Genomic DNA, 25,074 nt, shown 5'->3' with positions numbered 1-25,074 from the left:
GCAACATATTACCATGCCGAGTGCTAGAATTATAGGCGGATGGAAACCTTAGTAATCTAGTTGCATTTCATTTTGTGTGTTTAAGGGATAAAAATGCCCAAAACTTTGTATGTCAATGTCAACTATTTATATGGTTCATTCTTGACAAATGTTTCCTGTGATGCAGTGAATGGTTTGAAAACAGCTTATAAGGCCCTTAAGAAGTTTTCCAATAACCAGTTAATGAGTCGGACCTTTCAGTTCTGGGTATCATATGGCTCACACAAACCTCAGAGTTTGTAGAGCTGTTTTCATCTGTTTCGAGAGCAAACAGCTTCTTGGTGAGCTCCAACTTCAGGTCATTGTCCACTGAGCTGTAGTAATCACCTGGGCTGCTGGGCTGCAGAGGATGAAGGAGAATGTGATACCAACGGAGACGAGAGAAGCAAAGAGGGCAAAGACAAAAGCAAGCAAAAAAGATGAGCTTCAACAAAGCCATCATTCACTGCTAACAGTCTGTTATGGCCAAACATCCACCCCCGATATTCTCACACACTCTGCTTTGATTTTAGTTTGCTCTGTTGGTGTTCAGTGAGGTCACTGAAAGTGGGCAATCAACCAGTGGCTGACTCACTAACTACCCTCCCACCCAAACAATTGGCCCTCCCTACCGTGGAGCAGCTGCTGAGGCTTGGGGTGGCGCTACCAGGAGGCAGATTCTGCTGCACAGTGAATGCGCTGGCCATGCTGGACATGTCCCCCTGAACAGCAACAGCAGGTTGAACCGCCACAGCTGTAGCAGGCTTGTGGCCATCGCTGGTCCAGGATGAAGGTGGAGGGGGCATGGTTGGAGCAATAACAGGACTAAATGCTGCCGGCTGCTGGGGCTTGTCAAACTGACAGCGACCTGTCAGAAAGATTCTGGATATTTTAGAATCCACTCTTATGCATCGTTGATATTAAGCCCTCATTAAGGTTTTAAGACATTGGAACTCACCAAAATCCAGGGAAATGATGGTGTCTCCAGGTGTTGGAGCCAGCTGAGCAAGGTCCTCTGGCTCCTCCTTGAGTATGGTGAAGAGAGAGTCTCCCGGCTCATGGCTCATGCCCACCCTTCTGGTGGAGAAGAAGCTGCCCATGTGTTGCGGCTTGAACATGGACTCTGTCTGCTCCAGGGACAAAATCATAGCCTTGTCCTCCACGTCACTGCAGGTTTGGTGAGAACACTTTGAGTAGGAAAAGATTTATCTGTGCAATGATAACAGAGTGGTTCAGATGAACGTTTTCACCTGAGGACAAAGTTAATGCAGACGATGCACTGCGGCTGAGAGTTGCGGCTGTTGTAAATGACAGTTCCCTGAGTCTCCACCCAGACATAGCCCCCATTCTTAGCCAGCATGCGATACTGTCCACTCACAGCTTGGCCTTTGGTGCACACTGCAGACACACAGAGACAAACTTAAATGTATCATCAAGTTTTAGTCTGAGTACAGGACTGATAATAAGTGATAAATAAATAATGAACCCTTCATTTCCCGCTGATAGTTTTGATCCTTTACAAGCTAAAATCCTTTCCCGTATTAGCCCCAGTGGATACAAGTCTCTAAAGACCTTGAGATAATAACAGATGCATCTGAGTTGAGCTAAAAGAACTGAATTCAAATTAAATCTTTAGACTTTTTTGCCGAACAGCATATCAGAAAGATGCATAATTTGTTTGAGTTTCTTTGGTTGCATCTGTGAAACCCAGTAAAGATCGGGCTGTTTAACCAACAGAGAACAGGCTTTAAGCAGCAAAAAATAGCTGTTAGCTGGAAACTCTGGACTCAAAGGGCTGGACTAAAAAACTATCCACAGCAGATGAACAAGTCTTAAAATGATGTCCTAAAGAAAAGACGCGACAAGGACCAGAGGGATGCTTGAGGTGATCCATGAAGCCTAATCAGAAAAGATTTCCGAGGAAATATGGCTGTCAAGATGCCAGAAAAGGCTGATGTCACATGACTTTCAGGATTGAATTGAAGATCAGTATGAACAGGTCTAATGTAGGGACAGATCCTCCCCAGAACCCAGACCTCAACAGGTCTGCTGGAGCTGTGGATCTTCCTCATAATGTGACCATGATGCTGTGTGAGATCATATGTACAGAAAACTGAAAAGAAGGCAGAAACATCCAGAGAACAACTCTGGAAAGTCCCTCAGGTCCTCCAGATAACTCTTCCTGAAACTTCTTTAAGAGGCTTAAGACTGTTAAAGAATAAAGATGTTCAGACCAAACATTCATACCAAGCTTTTCCAAATATTCCCCAGCTCGATTTTTCTCATGCTTTGCTTCTATTGTTGCAGCCACTTCCTGTTTTGTCAGCGATATAATAAAGACTAAAGTTCTGGCTCAAGGCTTCTGCCCGTTACTTTAAGTTACAAAGAGTTTCAATTTGAAAATACAGTTTCTTATTTATTTACTATCAAGCTTTTAGATCAGGAGGACAAAGCTGGATGTTTGACTGGGCTGCAGAGATGTTCTGGCTGCAGTCCAGAGTTCAGCACTGGCGTGGGAATCAAGCAAGAACAGTCACAAAGCGTACATTAGGCCAATGACATTGTGTGAGTGTGTACAAGTGAGTGACTTTTTTTGAGGAAGCGTGGAGCAAATTGTATGTAGCAGAGAACAGCGTTAGCATGTGCTGATTGACAAGCTGGTCACGTTGGCCGTGAGAGCGAGTTGTGTGTCTAAGAGACATTAAGATAGAAGGCCTCTTTATCTCTCAACATTTCAGCCAACTAAAGTCTACAGAGAAAAAGAAACACTAAAAACATAATCAAACTTCCTTTTTTTGTGTTTTACATTCACACGAAATGAAACTAGATCATGTAAACCTCACTGCTGCATTATCTCCTGCTGTTTAAGAAAATAAGTCCTAAAATCGAAATCTGAAACATTTTATCAAAACAAAATACTCCATTGTGTGTTGAATGAGTTCTGCAGGCAGCACAAGCATTAAATATTTTAATGGTTTAGAAGCTTGCATTACGTTTTTAGAGGCATATCGCACCACTTTCTTAAAAATAACAAAGCAGTTCTGCATCTGTGGAGTAAACATACAGCATACATTATGCTGGATATGCTTTATGGAGCAACTGTTTCTGCTGCTGAGAGCATATAATGATGTGTTGTGTTAAAGGAGAAAATAGCCATGACACTTCAGAAATTGTCTGCACACACACGCACGCCCACGCACGGGCACACACACACACACACACACACACACACACACACACACACACACACACACACACACACACACACACACAAAGTCATTAGATTGTAACAGAGGACACCTGCTCTCCTGTCCACTGTGTTTGTTTGTAGCACCAGATATGTGCAAACCTCATCAGGACATCAATGGTTTGACTTAACTTGATAACACATCTTAATACCTCTCTCCTGCTGTCATATACACACACACACACACACACACACACACACACACACACACACACAGGAAAAGCCATATATATATATATATATATATATATATATATATATATATATATATATATATATATATATATATATATATATATATGAACAGAGCTGAAGGTAAAATTGCACATATGTAAAAACCACTGATAAATCTACACCCAACAAAGATTTTAGATTAGATTTTAGATTACAACTGCTCTATAAATGAACAATGAAATACTTCTGTGTGTTAAAGTCATATCTATGAACACATACATTTTTTTCTTTTAAAAACTGAAATCTATTTGATTCAACTGTTTAACCGTTTATTAAAATTAAGTATTAAGTTATTAATTACAGGTGACTGCTAAGGGAGTCAGGATCTGGGATAAAAGGTGTACCAATAGTTTTACCCTGTTTTTAGTCCTGTGATTTCTGATTGTGTTCTGGGGTCTTTTGTTTTATAAAATGGAGGTATCAAAAACTTAATGTCAAGCCTGTGAAGCCAACATCAGATGCTTATTGAATGTTGATAAGCTGAAATGTGGCCTAAGCTAGGCCCAAATTTATTTCTCCTTATTTCTCCAGTTTTAGCCTCTCTTCATTGGCTGCCTGTTGAATCTAGAATAGAATTTAAAATCCTTCTCCTTACATATAAAGCCCTCCACAACCAGGCACCACTATATATCAAAGACCTCATAGTTCCTTATATACCAAGCAGAGTACTTCGTTCGCAGACTGCAGGCTTACTTGTGGTTCCTAGAGTCTCAAAGAGCTGAGCAGGAGGCAGAGCCTTTGGTTATCAGGCCCCTCTCTTATGGAATAAGCTCCCAGTTAGTGTTAGGGAAGCAGACACTCTCCCCACCTTTAAGACTAGGCTGAAGACTTATCTTTTTGATAAGTCCTATAGCTAGGGATGGTTAGCATCCCTTAGTTATGCTGCTATAGGTTTAGACTGCTGAGGGACATTTCCTGATACACTGAGCTTCTTTCTCTTTATCTCTCTCTTTTATCCCTTGGTTTCCTTATATAGACTATGCGTGTGCATGTCGATGGGTGTGCCTGAATGCAAACTAATTCTTCTGGTTTTTATTTGTGTAGAATCTTGTGGTGGGCCCATGAGCCCAACCGGTTGGGCTCAGCAAAAAAGGATTACATGATGACCTCAACTCGGGACGTTGTGGGTCGGTGGAGGGAATACTTCGAAGACCTCCTCAATCCTACCAACACGTCTTCCGATTAAGAAGCAGAGGTGGCGGACTCAGGGGTGGACTCTCCTATCTCTGGGGCTGAAGTCGCTGAGGTGGTTAAAAAGCTCCTTGGCGGCAAGGCCCCGGGGGTGGATGAGATCCGTCCGGAGTTCCTTAAGGCTCTGGATGCTGTGGGGCTGTCCTGGCTGACACGCCTCTGCAGCATCGCGTGGGCATCGGGGTCAGTGCCTCTGGATTGGCAGACTGGGGTGGTGGTCCCCCTTTTTAAGAAGGGGAACCGGAGGGTGTGTCCCAACTACAGAGGGATCACACTCCTCAGCCTCCCTGGTAAGGTCTATTCACGGGTCCTGGAGAGGAGGGTCCACCGGATAGTCAAATCTTGGATTGAGGAGGAGTAGTGTGTGTTTTGTGGACTTCGAGAAGGCCAAGTACCCCGGGGGCTCCTGTGGGGGGTACTCTGGGAGTATGGGGTACCAAACCCCCTTGTATGAGCTGTCCGGTCCCTGTACGACAGGTGTCAGAGCTTGGTCCACATTGCCGGTAGTAAGTCGGATTTGTTTCCGGTGAGGGTTGGACTCCGCCAAGGCTGCCCTTTATCACCAATTCTGTTCATAACTTATATGGACAGAATTTCTAGGTGCAGCCGAGGTGTTGAGGGGATCCGACTTGGTGGCCTCAGGATTGGGTCCCTGCTTTTTGCAGATGACGTGGTCCTGTTGGTTTCATCTGGTCGTGATCTCCAGCTCTCACTTGAGCGATTCACGGCCGAGTGTGAAGTGGCTGGGATGAGAATCAGCACCTCCAAATCTGAGACCATGGTCCTCAGCTGGAATAGGGTGGATTGCCCTCTCCGGGTCGGGAGTCAGGTCCTGCCTCAAGTGGAGGAGTTTAAATATCTCGGGGTCTTGTTCACAAGTGAGGGAAGGATGGAGCGTGAGATCGACAGACGGATTGGTGCGGCGTCTGCAGTAATGCGGGCTCTGCGCCGGTCTGTCGTGGTGAAGAAGGAGCTGAGCCAGAAGGTGAAGCTCTTGATTTACCAGTCGATCTACGTTCCTACCCTCACCTATGGTCATGAGCTGTGGGTCGTGACCGAAAGAACGAGATCTCGTATACAGGCGGCTGAAATGAGTTTCCTCCACAGGGTGGCCGGGCTCTCCCTTAGAGATAGGGTGAGGAGCTCGGTCATCCAGGAGGAGATCTGCATGCATGCATTATATTCAACTATCCAGAAGGGATAAATTTAATACATTTAAACTGTTGAGTAGCATATTTCATAATTATACTGGATTATTGAGCCAACATCCCCAATAAATGACACTTGAAGGTTAATCTTGTTGCAAAGGACAATTCCCTTTTTAAGATGAGCTTTTGGTGTCACCAAATCTGGCAAATCTTATAGAAGACCAGGACAGAGACGACAGGACAGCCAAGAAAGGTTAAATAAAAAGCTTTTCTTTTTTTTTTGTGTTGGTTCACAGAGATTCTCTTACGAAGTTGTGGACTCAACCCCTAATGATCCCAGATCCAGGAAATTCCCCTGACAGGGGACTTTCCTGATGTGAATGCACCCTAAGAGCGGGAATGCTCCTTGAAAAGAGTTTTCAGTTTGCTCTTAAAAGTAGACAAGGCCTCTGCATATTGAACAGTCTGGCTCGTCATTCCACCGCTGTGGAACAACAGAGAAAAAGAGTCTGGCTAGGGATTTAGTCCCATGCAGTGGTGGTAATGGTAGGCATCCTTTCACTTGTGAAGTGTAACAGTTGAGAGGGAGTGTAGATAAAGCTTTGACTGATTTTATTGATTAATTAAAAAATTATTCTTATAAACGTATGAATGATTTTCATATAAAAACAAAATTCTCTTTCAGAGCATTTATTAAAATACAAACATTTTTCTTTTATCTTCACAGATCAGCATCAGAAGCTACATAAATTCCTATTTCAAATCAAATCAAAGATACTTTATCTATCCCCGAGGGGGAAATATTCAGCTTGTCCAAGGTTAGACATAGACATTTACATTTGACAAATTTACAGAACGAACTGATACTTTGCCCCTGCAGCCAGTTTTTTAACTGGTGCTGCCTTAAAATGCGGAAAAGATGACATGAGGAAGGATGGTGGGTGTTGAAAAAAAAGAAGAAGTATCTCTACACTTCACCTAAAGAAAACCCACCTACTGTGTTCTGGAACTTTCCACAATCAGCAGATTAATGTGTGAGCACTAAGGGTGTCAGGATTGGGTATAAATGGAACATCCATAGTTTTAGTAACAATTATTAGTTGTGTGGTTTCTGAGTTATGGGTTTTGGGTGATTTTTTTGTGCAAATGGAGGAATAAAGAATTGTAGAGCCAGTTCATCTTTGTATTTGTTTAGACATGTGTGACTTACAGTTGTGGTGGATCTTGGTGACACTGTCTGAGTCCAGGGCATGATAGAAGTCATAGACTGAACGACCTATTAGGTCCTCAGGAGCGTAACCCATCAGCTCTGTCACTCTGGAAAGCAAACATTTCATACAGTTATTACTCTTAATTTTTCCTAGACTTTTGATCTTACATATGCTGCTGCTTTCCAATCCAGAACCTCTGCACTTCAGAAGACATCACACATGATTTGGAAATTAAACAGATTGGTGGACCATCCTCTCATTCTCCGTCTGTGCTAACACCCTGTGCTTTTGAGAACAGGTAATCTCTTTCTGTTTTTCTATTTCTATAAAAGAAAATTTCAAACCTTTGCACTATCAGAGTCCACATACCTACACAACATTATCTGCTCAAAATCATCAAAATTACATGTTTAACAGTCCTGTCTTTAAGCAGAGTCTTTAAATTCTCTCAAGTCCAATAGATGCTTAATATTATTATGGATACTATAGTAAATTTGTAAACTGATTCAAGATCTGCAACAGAACTGGTACTATTGAGCTTTCCGCTTTTTCCTGAAATTGGCACTTGATCACAAATGTTGATGTTACATTATGTCTTTACAAAATGTATTGGTACAAATTTACATATGATTAAGCTAGCATTGTTGGTCTTGAATAAAAATTAATCTGACTGCTAGGATTATATTATTTTCCTGTGGAGCCAGCGAGGAATATCTGAGAAGCTGCAGGTTGCAGATTTCTTTAACTTCAAATTAAGAGGTTATTTTTGATGCAGCTACATTTTTCTTTCAACTTTAATCACACCATAACTGTATTAAACCAGATTCATAGATAAACACACTGACTCCAAACACACCTGTAAACCATTGCAACCTGACAAAAATGACTAGCTTAAATTTCATTGACTACAAATGGGAATGTACTGTCATAATATCTCATTCTGGCATCAAGATGATTTACTAAATATACCCTGCATAAGTGAGCTGAGTGAATATTTTTGTTAAGTCTAAGTTTGTTAATAAAAACAAGGGAGGTTTATTTGTACATCACATTTCATTCGGAAGACAATTCAGTACTTTAAAACATTAAAAGCCATTCAGATTGTGCAATGACAGTATTAACAAGCAGTAAAAGGCAGCAACAAATTATGAAAATCATAATAAAATCATTTTAAAAAAACCCCATCAAAATCTCTTAGTCCTGGTTAAAGCTCCAGCAGCCTCTGGATGGGCTGCAGATGTTTGACCCTTTATGGGGCACTCAATGAAATACCTTGAAATGAGGGATTTTAACCTAAAATAGTCCTGGTTTGTACCAAGACCTCCATTCTATTGTTCAATTAAAGAAAATAATAGTTTCATGCTGAATATGAAAGAAAACAAAGTGATGAAAAATAGTCACCTGCCCCATTAAGGGCTACTGCTCTTTAAGAAGCCCTGTTAAAAGACCATTCCAGTAATCATCTAATGGTTTTACTGGGAAGTCCTGTTAAAGACAAAACATGACAGTAAACCAGTCTACGGGAGATGAATGATGGAGGAGGTCACTTTTTGCCCACCAGAAATCATGTGGAACGTTAAAACGACGTGGGAAGATGACTTTTGTGAGTCAGGTCAGAGCAGAATAAAGATTTATAATGAGTAGATTATAATATTTCATGAGGATTTATTGTGTACAAGAAAGAATGAGGAGTTTGAAAACGCAGAGCTTCCTCAGATAACAAATCCGACAGCTGCAGGCCTCAGAGCCAAAACATCAGAGGGAAGGTGAAATGGAATGTAAGATTCTATTTGACAATCATTTAGAACCTGCTTTTATCCAAAGAGACTTATATATGAGACTAACCTGAACCCAAACACAAAATCTAACTTTGAATCTTTTAACTTTGAATCTGATGCTCTGCAACCGGAAACCAGTGAAGTGTGAATAGCAGCGGAGATGAAAAACTAGGCTGAAGAGGAGACATGCACCATGATATGGAGTGGAAAACAGTTACATTTATATTATAAAGATATCTATTCCCCATTTTCCTTCTAAAATAATGTATCCGCACTTTTCCTTCCTCCTTGGTCCCTGAATGCAGCACATAGTTGTTATTGACCCAACTGGATGCAGAATCAGAATACTTTATTGTTATTGGACCAGCATCAGCCACAACATTTGTTCCAGTAAAACCTGTCTAAGAGTAGACAAACATACATATAAACATAAACAGTAGGACAAGGCCGACTGAGGCAACGGCCACATGAGTGGCACACCTCCTTTTCACAGGATTCACAGGACACAATACGAGTGAGAAGAACCCGAATTTGACTTGTTATGTGAACAAGGCAAACAGGGCACGCACACAAACTCTCTTTCCTTCTTATGTGGGACATTAGCAAAGCCCTACTGATGGAATTTTACACATCAGAAGTCCAGAAGGAAAGGTATGGGCTCTGCTTTTCCAGTCAACCCCATGCAGACCTATGCCTGCCAAGCGGGCTCGTTCTACAAGGACCACCGGGTCTGCTGAAGAGGACAGTTAGGGCGAAAACCACTTATCTTCCTTATTTGAGTTGTCTAAGTGTTTACTTCAACTTGAGTTCAGGTGACAGAGTGAGATAAAATAAAATCAAATAGAATAGTCGAGGCTGAACACCTGGACTCCACCATCATTATCGGAGATCTTTCTCTTGTTTCAGCACTTTTCCTTCATTCTAAACTCAGTCAGAATGACAAATTGTAATCCACAATCACTGCCAAGTCATTTTTAATAACTTATCAAATCAATGTTTTATTCAGATATTTTTCAGTGCATTGTGGTAAAAAATATAAAAAAGCAAAAATAAGAAAAATGGCACAATGTTGTTTTTATGCCTTATATTTAAAATTATAATGGCATTCAAACTTAGCAAGAAGATATTTTATTAATTTAAAGGAAAATTTAAGTGTTCAGTAGCTACGTTAAAACAAAACCAAACAGTATGTTATAATGTGATAAGTCCCTTATCAGATAAGGGTTAGGGTTATAAACCATTCTAAACCATTTGTTGTATTCATTTTTCTGTCTTTTTTTATTTTTATTTTTATTTTTTATACTTTCTTGTAATTTCTCACCACCTTGATCATTTGGTAAGTATCTGTTCCTCCAGCTACTGGAAACAGATATGTGCTTCTTTGTCTGTCTTTCCATTCAGACTCTAAATGCCTCAGTGAAAAGATGTATAAGTTCTTTTAAATTAATTAAAATTAATTTAATTAAAATTAAAGAGAATGTAACAGGATTTCATCGTGACCTTCCCGCTCGACCATGACTTAGAAGACACACGGTCATGTGACATTGTAAAATAATGTTTTGTTGCTTTGATTGCGTTTAGTCTTATATTTTGTTTTTTGTTTGTTTCCCCCAAATATACATTTTTTTTTTTTCATGCTTCATGGCGACATCATGGGATGCAGGTTAATATCTCCCACATCAGAAACATTAACATTGTGGAAACTCTTCCCTCCACTTCAAAGTAAGACACCCTCCCCCCCCTCTCGTTTTTCCCCTCTGCGGCCTCTCATGCTGCCGGACAAAAGCTAAAAAAACTTTCCAACCTTTCTCTAATGAGTCCAAGTTCCTGCTGGGCTGGGAGGCGGACTCCAGTAAAATCATTAGTGGAAGATTTGTGCAGCTATTAAATTGCACCAGAAATGCAAAAATGAAATTGTTTCTTTTCTTGCACTGCAGTGACACAAACACATTTCTGCTCCATAAGAACCTTTGTCCTGCCTGAGCGGCTTGATAAGATTATGAATGTGCTGGTGTAACTCTGAGTGTGTGCATTTGTCATGTGCTTGTGTGAATGCTTCAAGGTGCTGCCAGACATCTGACAAGCAGAGCAGTTCATGTCTGAGATAGAACAAACCACAGGTAGCAGAGGGAACAACCATGACAAATTATTATTTCTTGTGCATACATTCACACATTATTATTAATCAATGAGCAGTAATGGTTCGTGTATTCTGACATTGTTGTGACGCCTTCTGAAAGTATTAATAGTGTACAATTAAAGCTCAAGATCCCCACAAGGCTGCTGCCTCTACCCAAACACTTTTCTCTGTATACGCCGGACTTCATCTCTACACAACACAGCACCATCGTCTCGTCAATGACACGATCATCCAGGGGCTCATCAAGGGGGAGACGAGTCGGGGCCCTGGTCAACAACATTATTGCCTACGGAGAAGAGAATGAGTTCATCCTCATCATAGTTAAGACCAATGAAATAATCCTGGACTTCAGGAAGAGGGCTTCCCCCTACAGCCTCTTTTTATCAGAAGAACTGAGGTGGAGAGGGTGGACAACCATGGACTCCTGGGACAGCAGGTAACATCTGATCTGAGCTGGACACATGGGACTACAGCCACAGTGAACAAAGCTCAGCAGAGACTCAGGAAGGCCAGTCTAAATGTCCAAGCTCTTACCAAGGCCTACAGAGGACTGATAGAGAGCATTCTCACCACAGGTATCACTGTCTGCTAAGGAAACTCCACACAGAGAGGAAATCTTTACAAAGTCATAAAAACTGTGGAGAGGATTATATAGACACACCTTCCACCCATGGACTGCATGTACGAAGAGTGGTGCAGAAAAAGAGCAGAGTGATCAGAGACCCCCTCTACTGAGCTCACTCCCTACTCAGACATAGACAGTGTAGATACAACCCTAGACATGGAACTGCATCATAACACAGAACCCTTCTTCTTTCCAGCTCTATGACTGATGGCTGAACAAAACCAGGGAACTTTTTAAATGACAAAAAAATTAATCCTAGCAGCCATGTTGTCTCGGGCTTTATGCCCCTGGTAGGGTCACCCATGGCAAACAGGTGTCTAGGGGAGGGACCAGACTAAGTATGGCTCACAGTACCCCTATGATGTACACAAACTCGGGCAGAAATGTTCCCTTGCCCAGACGCGGGTTACCGAGTCTCCCTTCTGGAGCCAGGCCTGGAGGTGGGGTACGTGAGCGAGCGTCTGGTGGCCAAGCCTTCGCCCATGGGGCCCGGTCGGGCTCAGCCCGAAAGGGTTACATGGGCCCCACCTCCCGTGGGCTCACCATATGCAGGAGGAGCCGTAGGGGTCGGGTGCAGTGTGAGCTGGGCGGCAGCAAGGGGCGGGGACCCTGGCGGTCCGATCCCCGGCTGCAGAAGCTGGCTCTAGGGACGTGGAACGTCACCTCTCTGGTGGGGAAGGAGCCTGAGCTTGTACGTGAGGTTGAGCGGTTCCGACTAGATATAGTTGGACTCACCTCGACGCATGGCTTGGGCTCTGGAACCAGAACCCTCGAGAGGGGCTGGACCTTCTTCCACTCTGGAGTTGCTCATGGTGAGAGGCGCCGAGCAGGTGTGGGCATTCTCATCAGTCCCCAGCTTGGTGCCTGCACGTTGGGGTTTACCCCGGTGGATGAAAGGGTAGTTTCCCTCCGCCTCCGGGTGGGGGGGCGGGTCCTGACTGTTGTCTGTGCTTATGCACCGAACAGCAGTTCAGAGTACCCACCCTTTCTGGAGTCCTTGGAGGGAGTGCTGGAGGGTGCTCCTTCTGGGGACTCCATTGTTCTGCTGGGGGACTTCAATGCTCACGTGGCCAATGACAGTGAGACCTGGAGGGGAGTGACTGGGAGGCATGGTCCCCCCCCCCCCCTGAACCGAAATGGTGTTTTGTGATTGGACTTCTGTGCTCGTCATGGATTGTCCATAACGGACACCATGTTCCAACATAAGAGTGTCCATATGTACACCTGGCATCAGGACTCCCTGGGCCGCAGTTCGATGATAGATTTTGTAGTCGTATCGTCGGACCTACGGCCACATGCCTTGGACACTCGGGTGAAGAGGGGGGCGGAGCTTCAACTGATCACCACCTGGTGGTGAGTTGGCTCAGATGGTGGGGGAGGAAGCCGGTCAGATCTGGCAGGCCCAAACGTGTTGTGAGGGTCTGCTGGGAACGTCTGGCTGAGTCCCCCGTCAGAGCGAGTTTCAACTCCCACCTTCAGCAGAGCTTCGAACATGTCCCGAGTGAGGCGGGGGACATTGAGTCTGAATGGGCTGTGTTCCGTGCCTCTATTGCTGAGGCGGCCAGCCGGAGCTGTGGCTGTAAGGTAGTTGGTGCCTGTCGTGGCGGTAATCCCAGGACTCGTTGGTGGACACCAGCAGTGAGGGATGCCGTCAAGCTGAAGAAGGAGTCCTATCGGGCCTTCTTGGCCTGTGGGACTCTGGAGGCAGCTGATGGGTACCGGCAGGCTAAGCGGCATGCAGCTTCGGCTGTTGCCGAGGCAAAAACTCGGGCATGGGAGGAGTTCGGCGAGGCCATGGAGAAAGACTTCCGGACGGCTTCGAGGAGATTCTGGTCCACCAACCGGCGGCTCAGGAGGGGGAAGAAGTGCTCCATCAATACTGTGTACAGTGGAGGTGGGGAGCTGCAGACCTCAACTCGGGACATTGTGGGTCGGTGGAAGGAATACTTCGAAGACCTCCTCAATCCTACTAACACGTCTTCCGATGAGGAAGCAGAGCTGGTGGACTCAGGGGTGGACTCTCCTATCTCTGGGGCTGAAGTCGCTGAGGTGGTCAAAAAGCTCCTTGGCGGCAAGGCCCCGGGGGTGGATGAGATCCGCCCGGAGTTCCTTAAGGCTCTGGATGCTCTGGGGCTGTCCTGTCTGACACGCCTCTGCAGCATTGCGTGGACATCGGGGTCAGTGCCTCTGGATTGGCAGACTGGGGTGGTGGTCCCCCTTTTTAAGAAGGGGGACCGGAGGGTGTGTTGCAATTACAGGGGCATCACACTCCTCAGCCTCCCTGGTAAGGTCTATTCAGGGGTCCTGGAGAGGAGGGTCCGCCAGATAGTCGAATCCCGGATTGAGGAGGAGCAGTGTGGTTTTCGTCCTGGTCGTGGAACAGTGGACCAGCTCTATACCCTCTCTGGGGTCCTGGAGGGGGCATGGGAGTTTGCCCATCAGTCTACATGTGCTTTGTGGACCTGGAGAAGGCATTCAACCGTGTCCCCCGGGGGCTCCTGTGGGGGGTACTCCGGGAGTATGGGGTACCGGACTCCCTTGTACGAGCTGTCCGGTCCCTGTACGACAGGTGTCAGAGCTTGGTCCGCATTGGCGGTAGTAAGTTGGATTCGTTTCCGGTGAGGGTTGGACTCCGCCAAGGCTGCCCTTTATCACCGATTCTGTTCATAACTTATATGGACAGAATTTCTTGGCGCAGCCGAGGTGTTGAGGGAATCCGACTTGGTGGCCTCAGGATTGGGTCCCTGCTTTTTCCAGATGACGTGGTCCTGTTGGCTTCATCTGGTCGTGATCTCCAGCTCTCGCTTGAGCAATTCGCGGCCGAGTGTGAAGCGGCTGGGATGAGAATCAGCACCTCCAAATCTGAGACCATGGTCCTCAGCTGGAATAGGGTGGATTGCCCTCTCCGGGTCGGGAGTCAGGTCCTGCCTCAAGTGGAGGAGTTTAAATATCTCGGGGTCTTGTTCACAAGTGAGGGAAGGATGGAGCTAAGATCGACAGACGGATCGGTGCGGCGTCTGCAGTAATGCGGACTCTGCGCCGGTCTGTCGTGGTGAAGAAGGAGCTGAGCCAGAAGGTGAAGCTCTTGATTTACCAGTCGATCTACGTTCCTACCCTCACCTATGGTCATGAGCTGTGGGTCGTGACCGAAAGAAGGAGATCTCGTATACAGGCGGCTGAAATGAGTTTCCTCCGCAGGGTGGCCGGGCTCTCCCTTAGAGATAGGGTGAGGAGCTCGGTCATCCGGGAGGAGATCAGAGTAGAGCCGCTGCTCCTCCGTATCGAGAGGAACCAGTTGAGGTGGCTCGGGCATCTGGTCAGGATGCCTCCTGGACCTCCCTGGTGAGGTGTTCCAGGCACGTCCCTCTGGGAGGAGACCCCGGGGAAGACCCAGGACACGCTGGAGGGATTATATCTCTCGGCTGGCCTGGGAACGCCTCGGGATCCCCCCCCGCAGAGTTGGCAAATGTGGCTGGGGAGAGGGAAGTCTGGGCTTCCCTGCTTAGGCTGCTGCCCCCGCGACCCGACCCCGGATAAGCGGCAGAAGATGAAGATGAAGATGAAGATGAAAAAAGCTAAGTTCACTTTCACTAAATGTGCAATAAGCGGTCCACTGTTGCCTGCAGATTCTGTTTCCTACCCAGTCTATAAATTTTTTTTTGTTGTTATTGTTTGTTTTATCTATTTCTATTGTGCAATTTGACTTGTATAGTGTCTTTTTGCTGTATAGTTATTTATACATTTTATACCTACTTTTATAGTTCATTTGAACTTTAATTGTCTGACGACCCTGAGAGCGCCACACAAGACTTCCAATGTGTTTTGACTGTTATTTGATTCACAAATGGCAAAAAAAAAAAAAACAACTTAAACTTCAAAGTAATCTGTCAATCAGTCAAATATTCTGATTTGAGACTTCTGATCATTGTTCAGGTTCTGGATAGACTTTTTTCCTTTCTGTCAGTACTTATGCAAATGAATATCTTGCTAGTTTTTTTTTTTTTTTTTTTAGATTTGGAATATTTTAGCATCTGGATGCCGAAAAGATCTTCACATAATGAAAAAAAAAGGGTGGATCACGTCATTCTGGTCTCCTGGTTCTATAATAAACTGTTTAATGTGCAACCTTCTGACTGAAGCTGTGTTTTTGCCTACTTATCATCACAGTAGGTGAACTTCATGTCCATGCTGTGTCTGCTGAGGAAGGTCTTGCTGTCCAGGGGCATGTCGATGTTGGACGGGTGTGGAATTGGTTCGCACATCAGGACAGCACAGGTGAGGGGAGGCTCCTTGTAGCTGCAGAGCACGTGTGAAGGGCAGCCGTTGTACATCTTCAGGTGGCCGGTGCAGTGCAGCACCTGGAGGGAGTCCAGCACAATCAGTTTAATGGACCATTTACAAGTGTTAAAATCTGTTAAATTGGGACTCCTAACCGATACTTTTTGTAATTTATGCACATATTGCTTGATGATTGTGTGTGGAGATTTCAAAGCACATCCAAGCTGTTCAGACTTGTTTTGGTTGTATTCAAGTAAAAATCATCTATTGTCTAAACTCGTCAAATGCTTAAGAATGAGTTTTTACCTTCCAGCTGGCTGACTTGAGGTTTACAGTGCGTCCTCTGTTTGTCACTGTGCATTTCATCCTCATGAAGAAATCTCGCTCTGTACTCAGATCTTTGCTTTTTTTACCAAAGCTGCTTCCTAAAAAACACAACAAAGCTCAGACAGTACAACAAATGTGTGGTTCCTGAATCTTGATGAAGGACAACAAGTAAATTAAATGAACATGATCTTGTTATAAATATGAATGAGACTTCTGCTGGGAGCCATCACAACCCCTACATCTCACTGCCCTTACATGCTTGACCTTTGCAAATTACACTTATAGATGACATGTTTAAACCCCATTTGCATACTTTATGCAACATAAAAATATATGTCCTGCTACTCCACTGCTGATACTCCCCTTATCTGCCTTTGGTCCCTGTTTAAGTAGGAAAAGAGTCAAAGGATGTGGAATTAGGAATTAGGTGTTACATCACCGGGCCCTGCGATGGACTGGCAAGCTGTCCAGGGTGTACCCGGCCCAAAGACTGCTGGGATAGGCTCCAGCTTCCCTGCAACCCTTCATCAGATTGATCGGTTAGCGTAACGAATGATTGTTACATCACAAGGTCAGAGTTCATTCCTGGAGCTGCCGCTAGAAAGTGCTGAAGTGTGTTTTCTCTCAGATGCCACTCTCCAGTTTCTTTATATGGTTACACAACGTTAAAAGTGTCCAAGACACAGAATGTATTTAAATATGTGTGATTACAGCACCGTCCTGGTTGTGTGTTCTGTGGCCAGCGCTAAGTTAGCAAACACAGCTAAGTGAATGTGAGAAAATGATTTTCTCATGTGAACTGTAGACTCTTCCATTTTATCTCGCACTGTAGCACAATCAGCTACTTTTAGATATAAACACAAAAGCTAAAAGCCTGCAGATGGGGTCAAACTCTGACAATTGCCAGTTTCACTCGCTTACTCATCCTCACATCCTCTTATCCTCCAGTCACCTCTGTGCATGCACACACACTTCCTAGCTGTTTCTTAAGGCTCCTCTCTAGAGAATTGACCTTTGACCCATTGTGCTCATGTCTGATCCGGACATTAGCAAATGAGATAAACAACATTATGGAACATTCTACACACACTAGGCTCACCCTGCCACATATACTTCATGTTTAGACTGCAAAATGTGTCCAATAGACAGGGTCTGGGTTGGCTTGGCTGGGGGGTGGCACTGAGACACTGGGATGGGTGGGCAGTGGTCATCGGGGCCCTTATCGGGGTCTTCCTGCCATCTTCCCCCCAGCCGTGTCTCACACGGGGCATGTTGGGAATGAGAGATGAGGGCATGGATAAAGTTGCAAGGTGAGAGAGTGGGGGGTGGGGGGGGGTGGTATCAGGGTGAAAGAATTTGGGTAAGGGGATGGGAGACAGGGTGGGGGGTGGGTTTATGCTGATTGGTAGGGGCTGTGGGCGTGTGTGTATGTGGGGTTGTGTATAAGGAGGAGTGTGAGTGCAGATGGAGGGGGAGGTGTGTGTGTGTCTGTAGTGTGAATGTGAAGACATGACCACACCTGCACAGCCAGGCAAGATGCTCTGGGCTGGAACGTGCTAGCTCTGAGTGCCTTGTTGGAAACCCTCTGGTGCCACCTTGTGGTTTCGATAGTTCTGAGGGCCCTGCCATTAAAGCCATCTATTCTGGTGGCCAGGGTCCTATTTAAGGGCCATGTTTCCAAGCTGTAGATCAGGATGTGGAGAATGTCTGCTAATGTTGCCAGAGTTCTTCTACATCTAATCTTAGTTTAAGGTTCCTGTTGGCTGTCACTGTGGACCTCAGGTATACAAAACTCTTGACAGGCTCTATGAAGTCACTGCCAAGCTGCGGGGAGGTGGATCCAGTCCGTTTTCAACATACATATATTTGGGTTTTTTTCCCAGCTTACTCTGAGGCCAAACATTTCTGCTTTTTCTCTGTTGACCAGAGTGTTCCTCAGCGGGCTGTAGGATGTACTGAGCAGCATGGTGTCGACAGCATTTTCCAGGTTGGTCCAGTGGTTATTGCCAATGGACACCCCAGGGGCCGTCTCACAAACCCTATAAATCAGTGGTTTATGATGCAATTAAAGTGCCAGGGTCATACAGCCCTGGCATATGAGACTGGAGATGGAGAATCAGTTTAAGTCTGAGTCAAATTGCAATACTACACAAAAATTGTGTAGTATTGCATATGGCTGTCAGATAGATCAGACCTAAACAGATTTTTATTAAAGATTATATTAATGTTTTTTACTGCTTTAACAAATGAACAAATAGATTAGTCTGTTGAGAAGTTATTGAATCAAGGTTTGGTAGCTTCATGCTGACCTGCTGTCTTCAAGCTGAGGTTTTCCCTGATCTCCTCGTGGTCACATGGGTGGGTGAAGTCAAAGATGCTGTGACCAGTGAGCTCCACCTTTACAATAAACACAACTTCATTAAAATCACAAAAAAATTACATTTTTTTTATTTACAAAATTATCAGGCTTGCCTCCCTGATTAAACTTTCTCTCAGGATTTGCTTTTGGATTGGTGCCAAAGACAAAAAAAAAATGCAAACTTTGTTTTACTGGTAGCTGCAGAGGGACTGTCTTGTCTGCAAAAGGCATTTGCAATGTATATTCTGCAGACGAGACTGCTGTCCTGCAGCTCGTTCCCACTAAGAGACTCATAACGTACGTGCATGTGTCTCATGTTCTATTCCAGCTCTCTGTAAGAGGTTGTATACCTGCGTGAGCCCCATGAATTTGTTGATGTTCTCAGACAGGAAGATCATATCGCCGTCTGATGTTACCACAGTAATGAAGCCCTCCAGAGACTTGAGGTACATTTTGTCCATGTGTCCATCCTCGCTGCTGTCGCCATAGCTGCTGCAGTCTGGAAGGACATAGAAGGTTATATTCACAGCTGTTTACTCCCACTGGATGTAAATATCACTGCAATTCTGTGTGAACAACAAGTAAGTGCATCTTTGTGCATCCAAGGTCACACTTGATCCAGTACAATAAGAACCATTATGGCATGCTTTTGTGAGATTATTATTCTTCACAGCCTTTTTAGTTTTGGATTTATGTATCTGATGCACACATAGATTGTCCTCTAGATTAATAACATGTATTCGGCAATTTGGTTTCAATGCCACTACTATAACTGGAAATATTAAATGTAAAGAGAAGTTACTGTACTGCAATTTTTTTTAATCACAATTGTGGAATGTTCTGCTATTTGTGCTGTTGTTCACGCTGTTCCCATAGAATGAATCTAAAATTAGAAGACAAGGAGGAAAATTATGGCTGCCCCTTTTTCAGTTGACCAAATGTGGACTTCTGCCTGATAAGCCAGGCTCATTTTAGGATGAACATTAACAGTGGTGTCAACATCAGTGTTAACAGCAGCATGAACAGTAGCATTATTAGAAGCATTAACAGTAGCATGAACAGTAGCATTATTAGTAGCATGAACAGTAACATTATTAAAAGCGCTAACAGTAGCATTATTAGTAGCATTAACAGCAGCGAGAAAGTAGCATGATTAGTAGCATTAACAGTAGCATTATTAGTCGCATAACAGTAGCATTATTAGTAGCATGAACGGCAGCATGAGCAGTAGCATTAACAGTAGCATTAACAGTAGCATTATTAGTAGCATTAAAAGTAGCATTATTAGTAGCATTAAAAGTAGCATTATTAGTAGCATTAACAGTAGCATTATTAGTAGCATTAACAGTAGCATTATTAGTAGCATTAACAGTAGCATTATTAGTAGCATGAACAGCAGCGAGAAAGTAGCATGATTAGTAGCATTAACAGTAGCATTATTAGTAGCATGAACGGCAGCATGAGCAGTAGCATAATTAGTAGCATTAACAGTAGCATTATTAGGAGCATTATTAGTAGCATTAACAGCAGCATTATTAGTAGCATGAACAGCAGCATGAACAGTAGCATGATTAGTAGCATTAACAGTAGCATTATTAGTAGCATCATTAGTCGCAATAACAATAGCAATAATAGTAGCATTATTAGATGCATTAACAGTAGCATTATTAGTAGCACGAACAGCAGCATTATTAGTCTTAATAACAGTAGCATTAATAGTAGCATTATTAGTAGCATGAACGGCAGCATTATTAGTAGCATTAACGGTAGCATTATTAGTAGCATGATTCGTAGCATTAACAGTAGCATTATTAGTAGCATTATTAGTCTCAATAACAATAGCAATAATAGTAGCATTATTAGAAGCATTAACAGTAGCATTATTAGTAGCATGAACAGCAGCGTTATTAGTAGCATTAACAGTAGCATTAACACTAACATAAACAGTAGCATTATTAGTAGCATCAAAAGTAGCATGATTAGTAGCATAATTAGTAGCATTAACAGCAGCATGAACAGTAGCATAAACACTATTATTATTAGTTGCTTGAACAGTCCTAATAGTGGCATTATTAGAAGCATTACAATCAGCACGAACAGTAGCATTGACAGTATCGTTAACAGTGTGAACAGTAGAGTTAGCAGTAGCCTAAATCGTATCGTTGTTAGTAGCTTTAACAGCAGCATGGACAGTAGTGCAAACAGAAGTGTTAATAGTAGCGCGAACAGCAGCTTAACTGTATGCAGTTAAGTTCGAATATACCCAGTCGAGGATTCAAACATTTACAGAGAGACTCCACTCAGAAAAAAAACAAGGCTTACATAAAGCAGTGTGTGTGTGTGTGTGTGTGTCTGTGCACACACGGATAAGGGCCTCACACTGAACAAAGCTCGGCAGTAAACTGGTGTGAAGGGTGGAAAGCTTATAGTTCCTCTGCTATGCTTCACGGAATTAGGACAGCACCATTCTCAAGGCTCCCTGCAAGGCATATGGATGGAGTGTGGAGCCAGGCCTGGTCTAGGTTTGCTTCCTTTGGAACACCAGCGGTTTCTCATGGGCCCCAACGACCAGAGAGGACTCTGGGGTCCCAGTTTAAAGACCTGCGGCACCCTTTGCCCTAGATACTTAGCTGTGATTACCAGTCATTTGAGCGGAATTGCACTTTTCTTCTCTTTGTTTTTGGTTGCGTAACTGCCCTGGATTGAAAATAATGAGTTGCAGAATGGAGTGATAGGCAACTGCAGGACAAATCATTTCTCCTTCTGATATTTGTTCTGCTGTTCTGGACAGAATGGTGAACATCAGAAGGCAGCAAAAAAAAAAAAAAAAAAAAAAAAAAAAAAGACAAAACAAAACAAAAAAAACTATCATAGTGGGTTTTCTATTTTTTTTTTTTTTAACACTTATTACAACTCCTGGTTGCCTGCTTTCATATTAAACATGGAAGGACAGACTTAGGGTCTTTAATGTCTAATCAGGACTTCCGGTATCCAGCGCCATATTTTATATTTTGATGATTTGATTTTATATAACAAAATGAACAAAAGAAGGTTTAAATAATTTTCAGGTGAAGCGAGGAGCATTAGTGATGGTTTAGCTACATCACAAGAGTTAATATGATAAACCATCATATTAAATACACTGAATAGGAAGTAAACATAAAAATATGGAAATATTTAAGGCAATAAATTGTCTGAAACCAAATTTCTACACTCTCTCTTTACACTTTTATTATACACTGCTAAAAAAAAAAAAAAAAAAAAAAAAAAAAAAAAAGAAGGGAACACTAAAGTAACACGTTGTAGATCTGAATGGATAAAATATTTTTATTAAATACTTTGTTCTTTCCATAGCTGAATGTGCTGACAACAAAATCATACAAAAATGATCAAAGAAAATCAAACATGTCAACCCATGGAGGTCTGGATTTGGAGTTCTACTCCAAATGAAAGTGGAAAAACACACTACAGGCTGATCCAACTTTGATGTAATGTCCTTTGAACAAGTGAAAATGAGGCTGAGTAGTGTGTGTGGCCTTCGTGTGCCTGTATGACCTCCCTACAACGCCTGGGCATGCTCCTGATGAGGTGATGGATGTTCTCCTGGGGGATCTCCTCCCAGACCTGGACAAACATCCGCCAACTCCTGGACAGTCTGTAGTGCGACTTGGCGTTGGTGGATGGAGCGAGACATGATGTCCCAGATGTGCTCAGTTGGATTCAGGTCTGGGGAACGGGCGGGCCGGTCCATAACATCAATGCCTTGGTGTTGCAGGAACTGCTGACACACTCCAGCCACATGAGGTCTAGCATTGTCTTGCATTAGGAGGAACCCAGGGCCAACCGAACCAGCATATGGTCCCACAAGGGGTCTGAGGATCTCATCTCGGTACCTAATGGCAGTCATTGATGTGCCATCCTGGATGAGCTGCACTACCTGAGCCACTTGTGTGGGTTGTAGACTCCGTCTCATGCTACCACTAGAGTGAAAGCACCGCCAGCATTCAGACCAAAACATCAGCCAGAAAGCATCGGAATTGAGAAGTGGTCTGTGGTCACCACCTGCAGAACCACTCCTTTATTGGGTGTGTCTTGCTAGTTGCCTATAATGTCCACCTGTTGTCTGTTCCATTTGCACAACAGCATGTGGAACTGATTGTCAATCAGTGTTGCTTCCTAAGTGGACAGTTCCATTTCACAGAGGTCTGGTTGACTTGGAGTTACATTGTGTTTTTTGGGTGTTCCCTTTATTATTTCTTGGCAATGTATATAATTTATACAAGAAAAACTACTTCAATTCGTTGACAAGTTTAATAAATCAGTTACATTTATTACACGTTACTGCTGTCGTTTCAGCTTGCGTTAAACTGGCATGTTTTACACCACATGCAGGTCCTGATGCAACTCATCTGACTTGGGACTGGCCTCAGGGAACAATAGTGTCCCCCTTGGGGCTGCAGCAGTATAGCTAAGAAGGACTCAAACGGCTGACCATTATGACCATGACAATCACAACACAACTGTCTAACACCGGAGCCACTACCACCTTATTTATGTCATACAAAATATTTCCCTGAAATATTTTAAGTCCATTTTTCATGTACCTTTGAATTATTTTACATTAAAATATTTAATATGTATATGACATAAGTAAAATAACTTTCAATATTTTTTTCATTTTTCCAATTCTAGTAACTTTTACAAATATCCATCCATCTTCGCCTTTTATCGGGGGTCGGGTCGCGGGGGCAGGAGCCTAAGCAGGGAAGCCCAGACTTCCCTCTCCCCAGCCACATCTGCCAACTCTGCGGGGGGATCCCGAGGCGTTCCCAGACCAGCCGAGAGATATAATCCCTCCAGCGTGTCCTGGGTCTTCCCCGGGGTCTCCTCCCAGAGGGACGTGCCTGGAACACCTCACCAGGGAGGTCCAGGAGGCATCCTGACCAGATGCCTGAGCCACCTCAACTGGTTCCTCTCAATGCGGAGGAGCAGCGGCTCTACTCTGATCTCCTCCTGGATGACCGAGCTCCTCACCCTATCTCTAAGGGAGAGCCCGGCCACCCTGCGGAGGAAACTCATTTCAGCCACCTGTATACGAGATCTCCTTCTTTCGGTCACGACCCACAGCTCATGACCATAGGTGAGGGTAGGAACGTAGATCGACTGGTAAATGGAGAGCTTCGCCTTCTGGCTCAGCTCCTTCTTCACCACGACAGACCGGCGCAGAGTCCGCATTACTGCAGACGCCGCACCGATCCGTCTGTCGATCTCGCGCTCCATCCTTCCCTCACTCGTGAACAAGACCCCGAGATATTTAAACTCCTCCACTTGAGGCAGGACCTGACTCCCGACCCGGAGAGGGCAATCCACCCTATTCCGGCTGAGGACCATGGTCTCAGATTTGGAGGTGCTGATTCTCATCCCAGCCGCTTCACACTCGGCCGCGAATCGCTCAAGCGAGAGCTGGAGATCACGACCAGATGAAGCCAGCAGGACCACGTCATCTGGAAAAAGCAGGGACCCAAGGCCACCAAGTCGGATTCCCTCAACACCTCGGCTGCGCCAAGAAATTCTGTCCATATAAGTTATGAACAGAATCGGTGATGAAGGGCAGCCTTGGTGGAGTCCAACCCTCACCGGAAATGAATCCAACTTACTACCGGCAATGCGGACCAAACTCTGACACCTGTCGTACAGGGACCGGACAGCTCGTACAAGGGAGTCCGGTACCCCATACTCCCGGAGTACCCCCCACAGGAATCCCCAGGGGACACGGTCGAATGCCTTCTCCAGGTCCACAAAGCACATGTAGACTGGTTGGGCAAACTCCCATGCCCCCTCCAGGACCCCAGAGAGGGTATAGAGCTCGTCCACTGTTCCGCGACCAGGACGAAAACCACACTGCTCCTCCTCAATCCGGGATTCGACTATCTGACGAACCCTCCTCTCCAGGACCCCTGAATAGACCTTACCAGGGAGGCTGAGGAGTGTGATTCCCCTGTAATTGGAACACACCCTCCGTTCCCCCTTCTTAAAAAGGGGGACCACCACCCCAATATGCCAGTCCAGAGGCACTGACCCCGATGTCCACGCGATGCTGCAGAGGCGTGTCAGCCAGGACAGCCCCACAGCATCCAGAGCCTTAAGGAACTCCGGGCGGATCTCATCCACCCCCGGGGCCTTGCCGCCAAGGAGCTTTTTGACCACCTCAGCGACTTCAGCCCCAGAGATTGGAGAGTCCACCCCTGAGTCCCCCAGCTCTGCTTCCTCATGGGAAGACGTGTTGGTAGGATTGAGGAGGTCTTCGAAGTAATACCTCCACCGACCCACAATGTCCCAAGTCAGCAGCTCCCCATCAAATATAAATATCTATTTTTCTAATACTTTAGTATTTTTTATTTCACTTTTTTTTTTTTTGTTTTGTTTTGTTTTAAAAAGACAAAAACTTAATAGCTATTTATTCTTTTTCCATTTAGGCTTTGTTTTAAACAAGTTATTAAACATCTCTTTTATCCAGA

General features: G+C 44.4%; 1 protein-coding gene across 1 annotated transcript in view; it reads right to left on the bottom strand.

Annotated features, from left to right (window-relative positions):
- Positions 1-25,074, bottom strand: part of epas1b (endothelial PAS domain protein 1b) — a 76,803-nt gene that overhangs the window by 5,822 nt on the left and 45,907 nt on the right. Inside the window, exons 3-11 of the mRNA XM_079248577.1 lie at positions 18,907-19,055; positions 18,507-18,594; positions 16,177-16,295; positions 15,748-15,950; positions 7,049-7,155; positions 1,269-1,416; positions 977-1,185; positions 651-886; positions 269-379 (exon numbers count right to left, since the gene is read on the bottom strand). Of these exons, the coding sequence (XP_079104703.1) occupies positions 269-379; positions 651-886; positions 977-1,185; positions 1,269-1,416; positions 7,049-7,155; positions 15,748-15,950; positions 16,177-16,295; positions 18,507-18,594; positions 18,907-19,055 (1,370 nt within the window). The remainder of the gene's footprint in view (positions 1-268; positions 380-650; positions 887-976; positions 1,186-1,268; positions 1,417-7,048; positions 7,156-15,747; positions 15,951-16,176; positions 16,296-18,506; positions 18,595-18,906; positions 19,056-25,074) is intronic.

The sequence above is a fragment of the Telmatherina bonti genome, assembly GCF_933228915.1.
Source record: "Telmatherina bonti genome assembly, chromosome: 11".
Classification (NCBI taxonomy): domain Eukaryota; kingdom Metazoa; phylum Chordata; class Actinopteri; order Atheriniformes; family Telmatherinidae; genus Telmatherina; species Telmatherina bonti.
The sequence above is the reverse complement of the archived record's forward strand: the minus strand, read 5'-3'. Positions and strand labels throughout refer to the sequence as shown.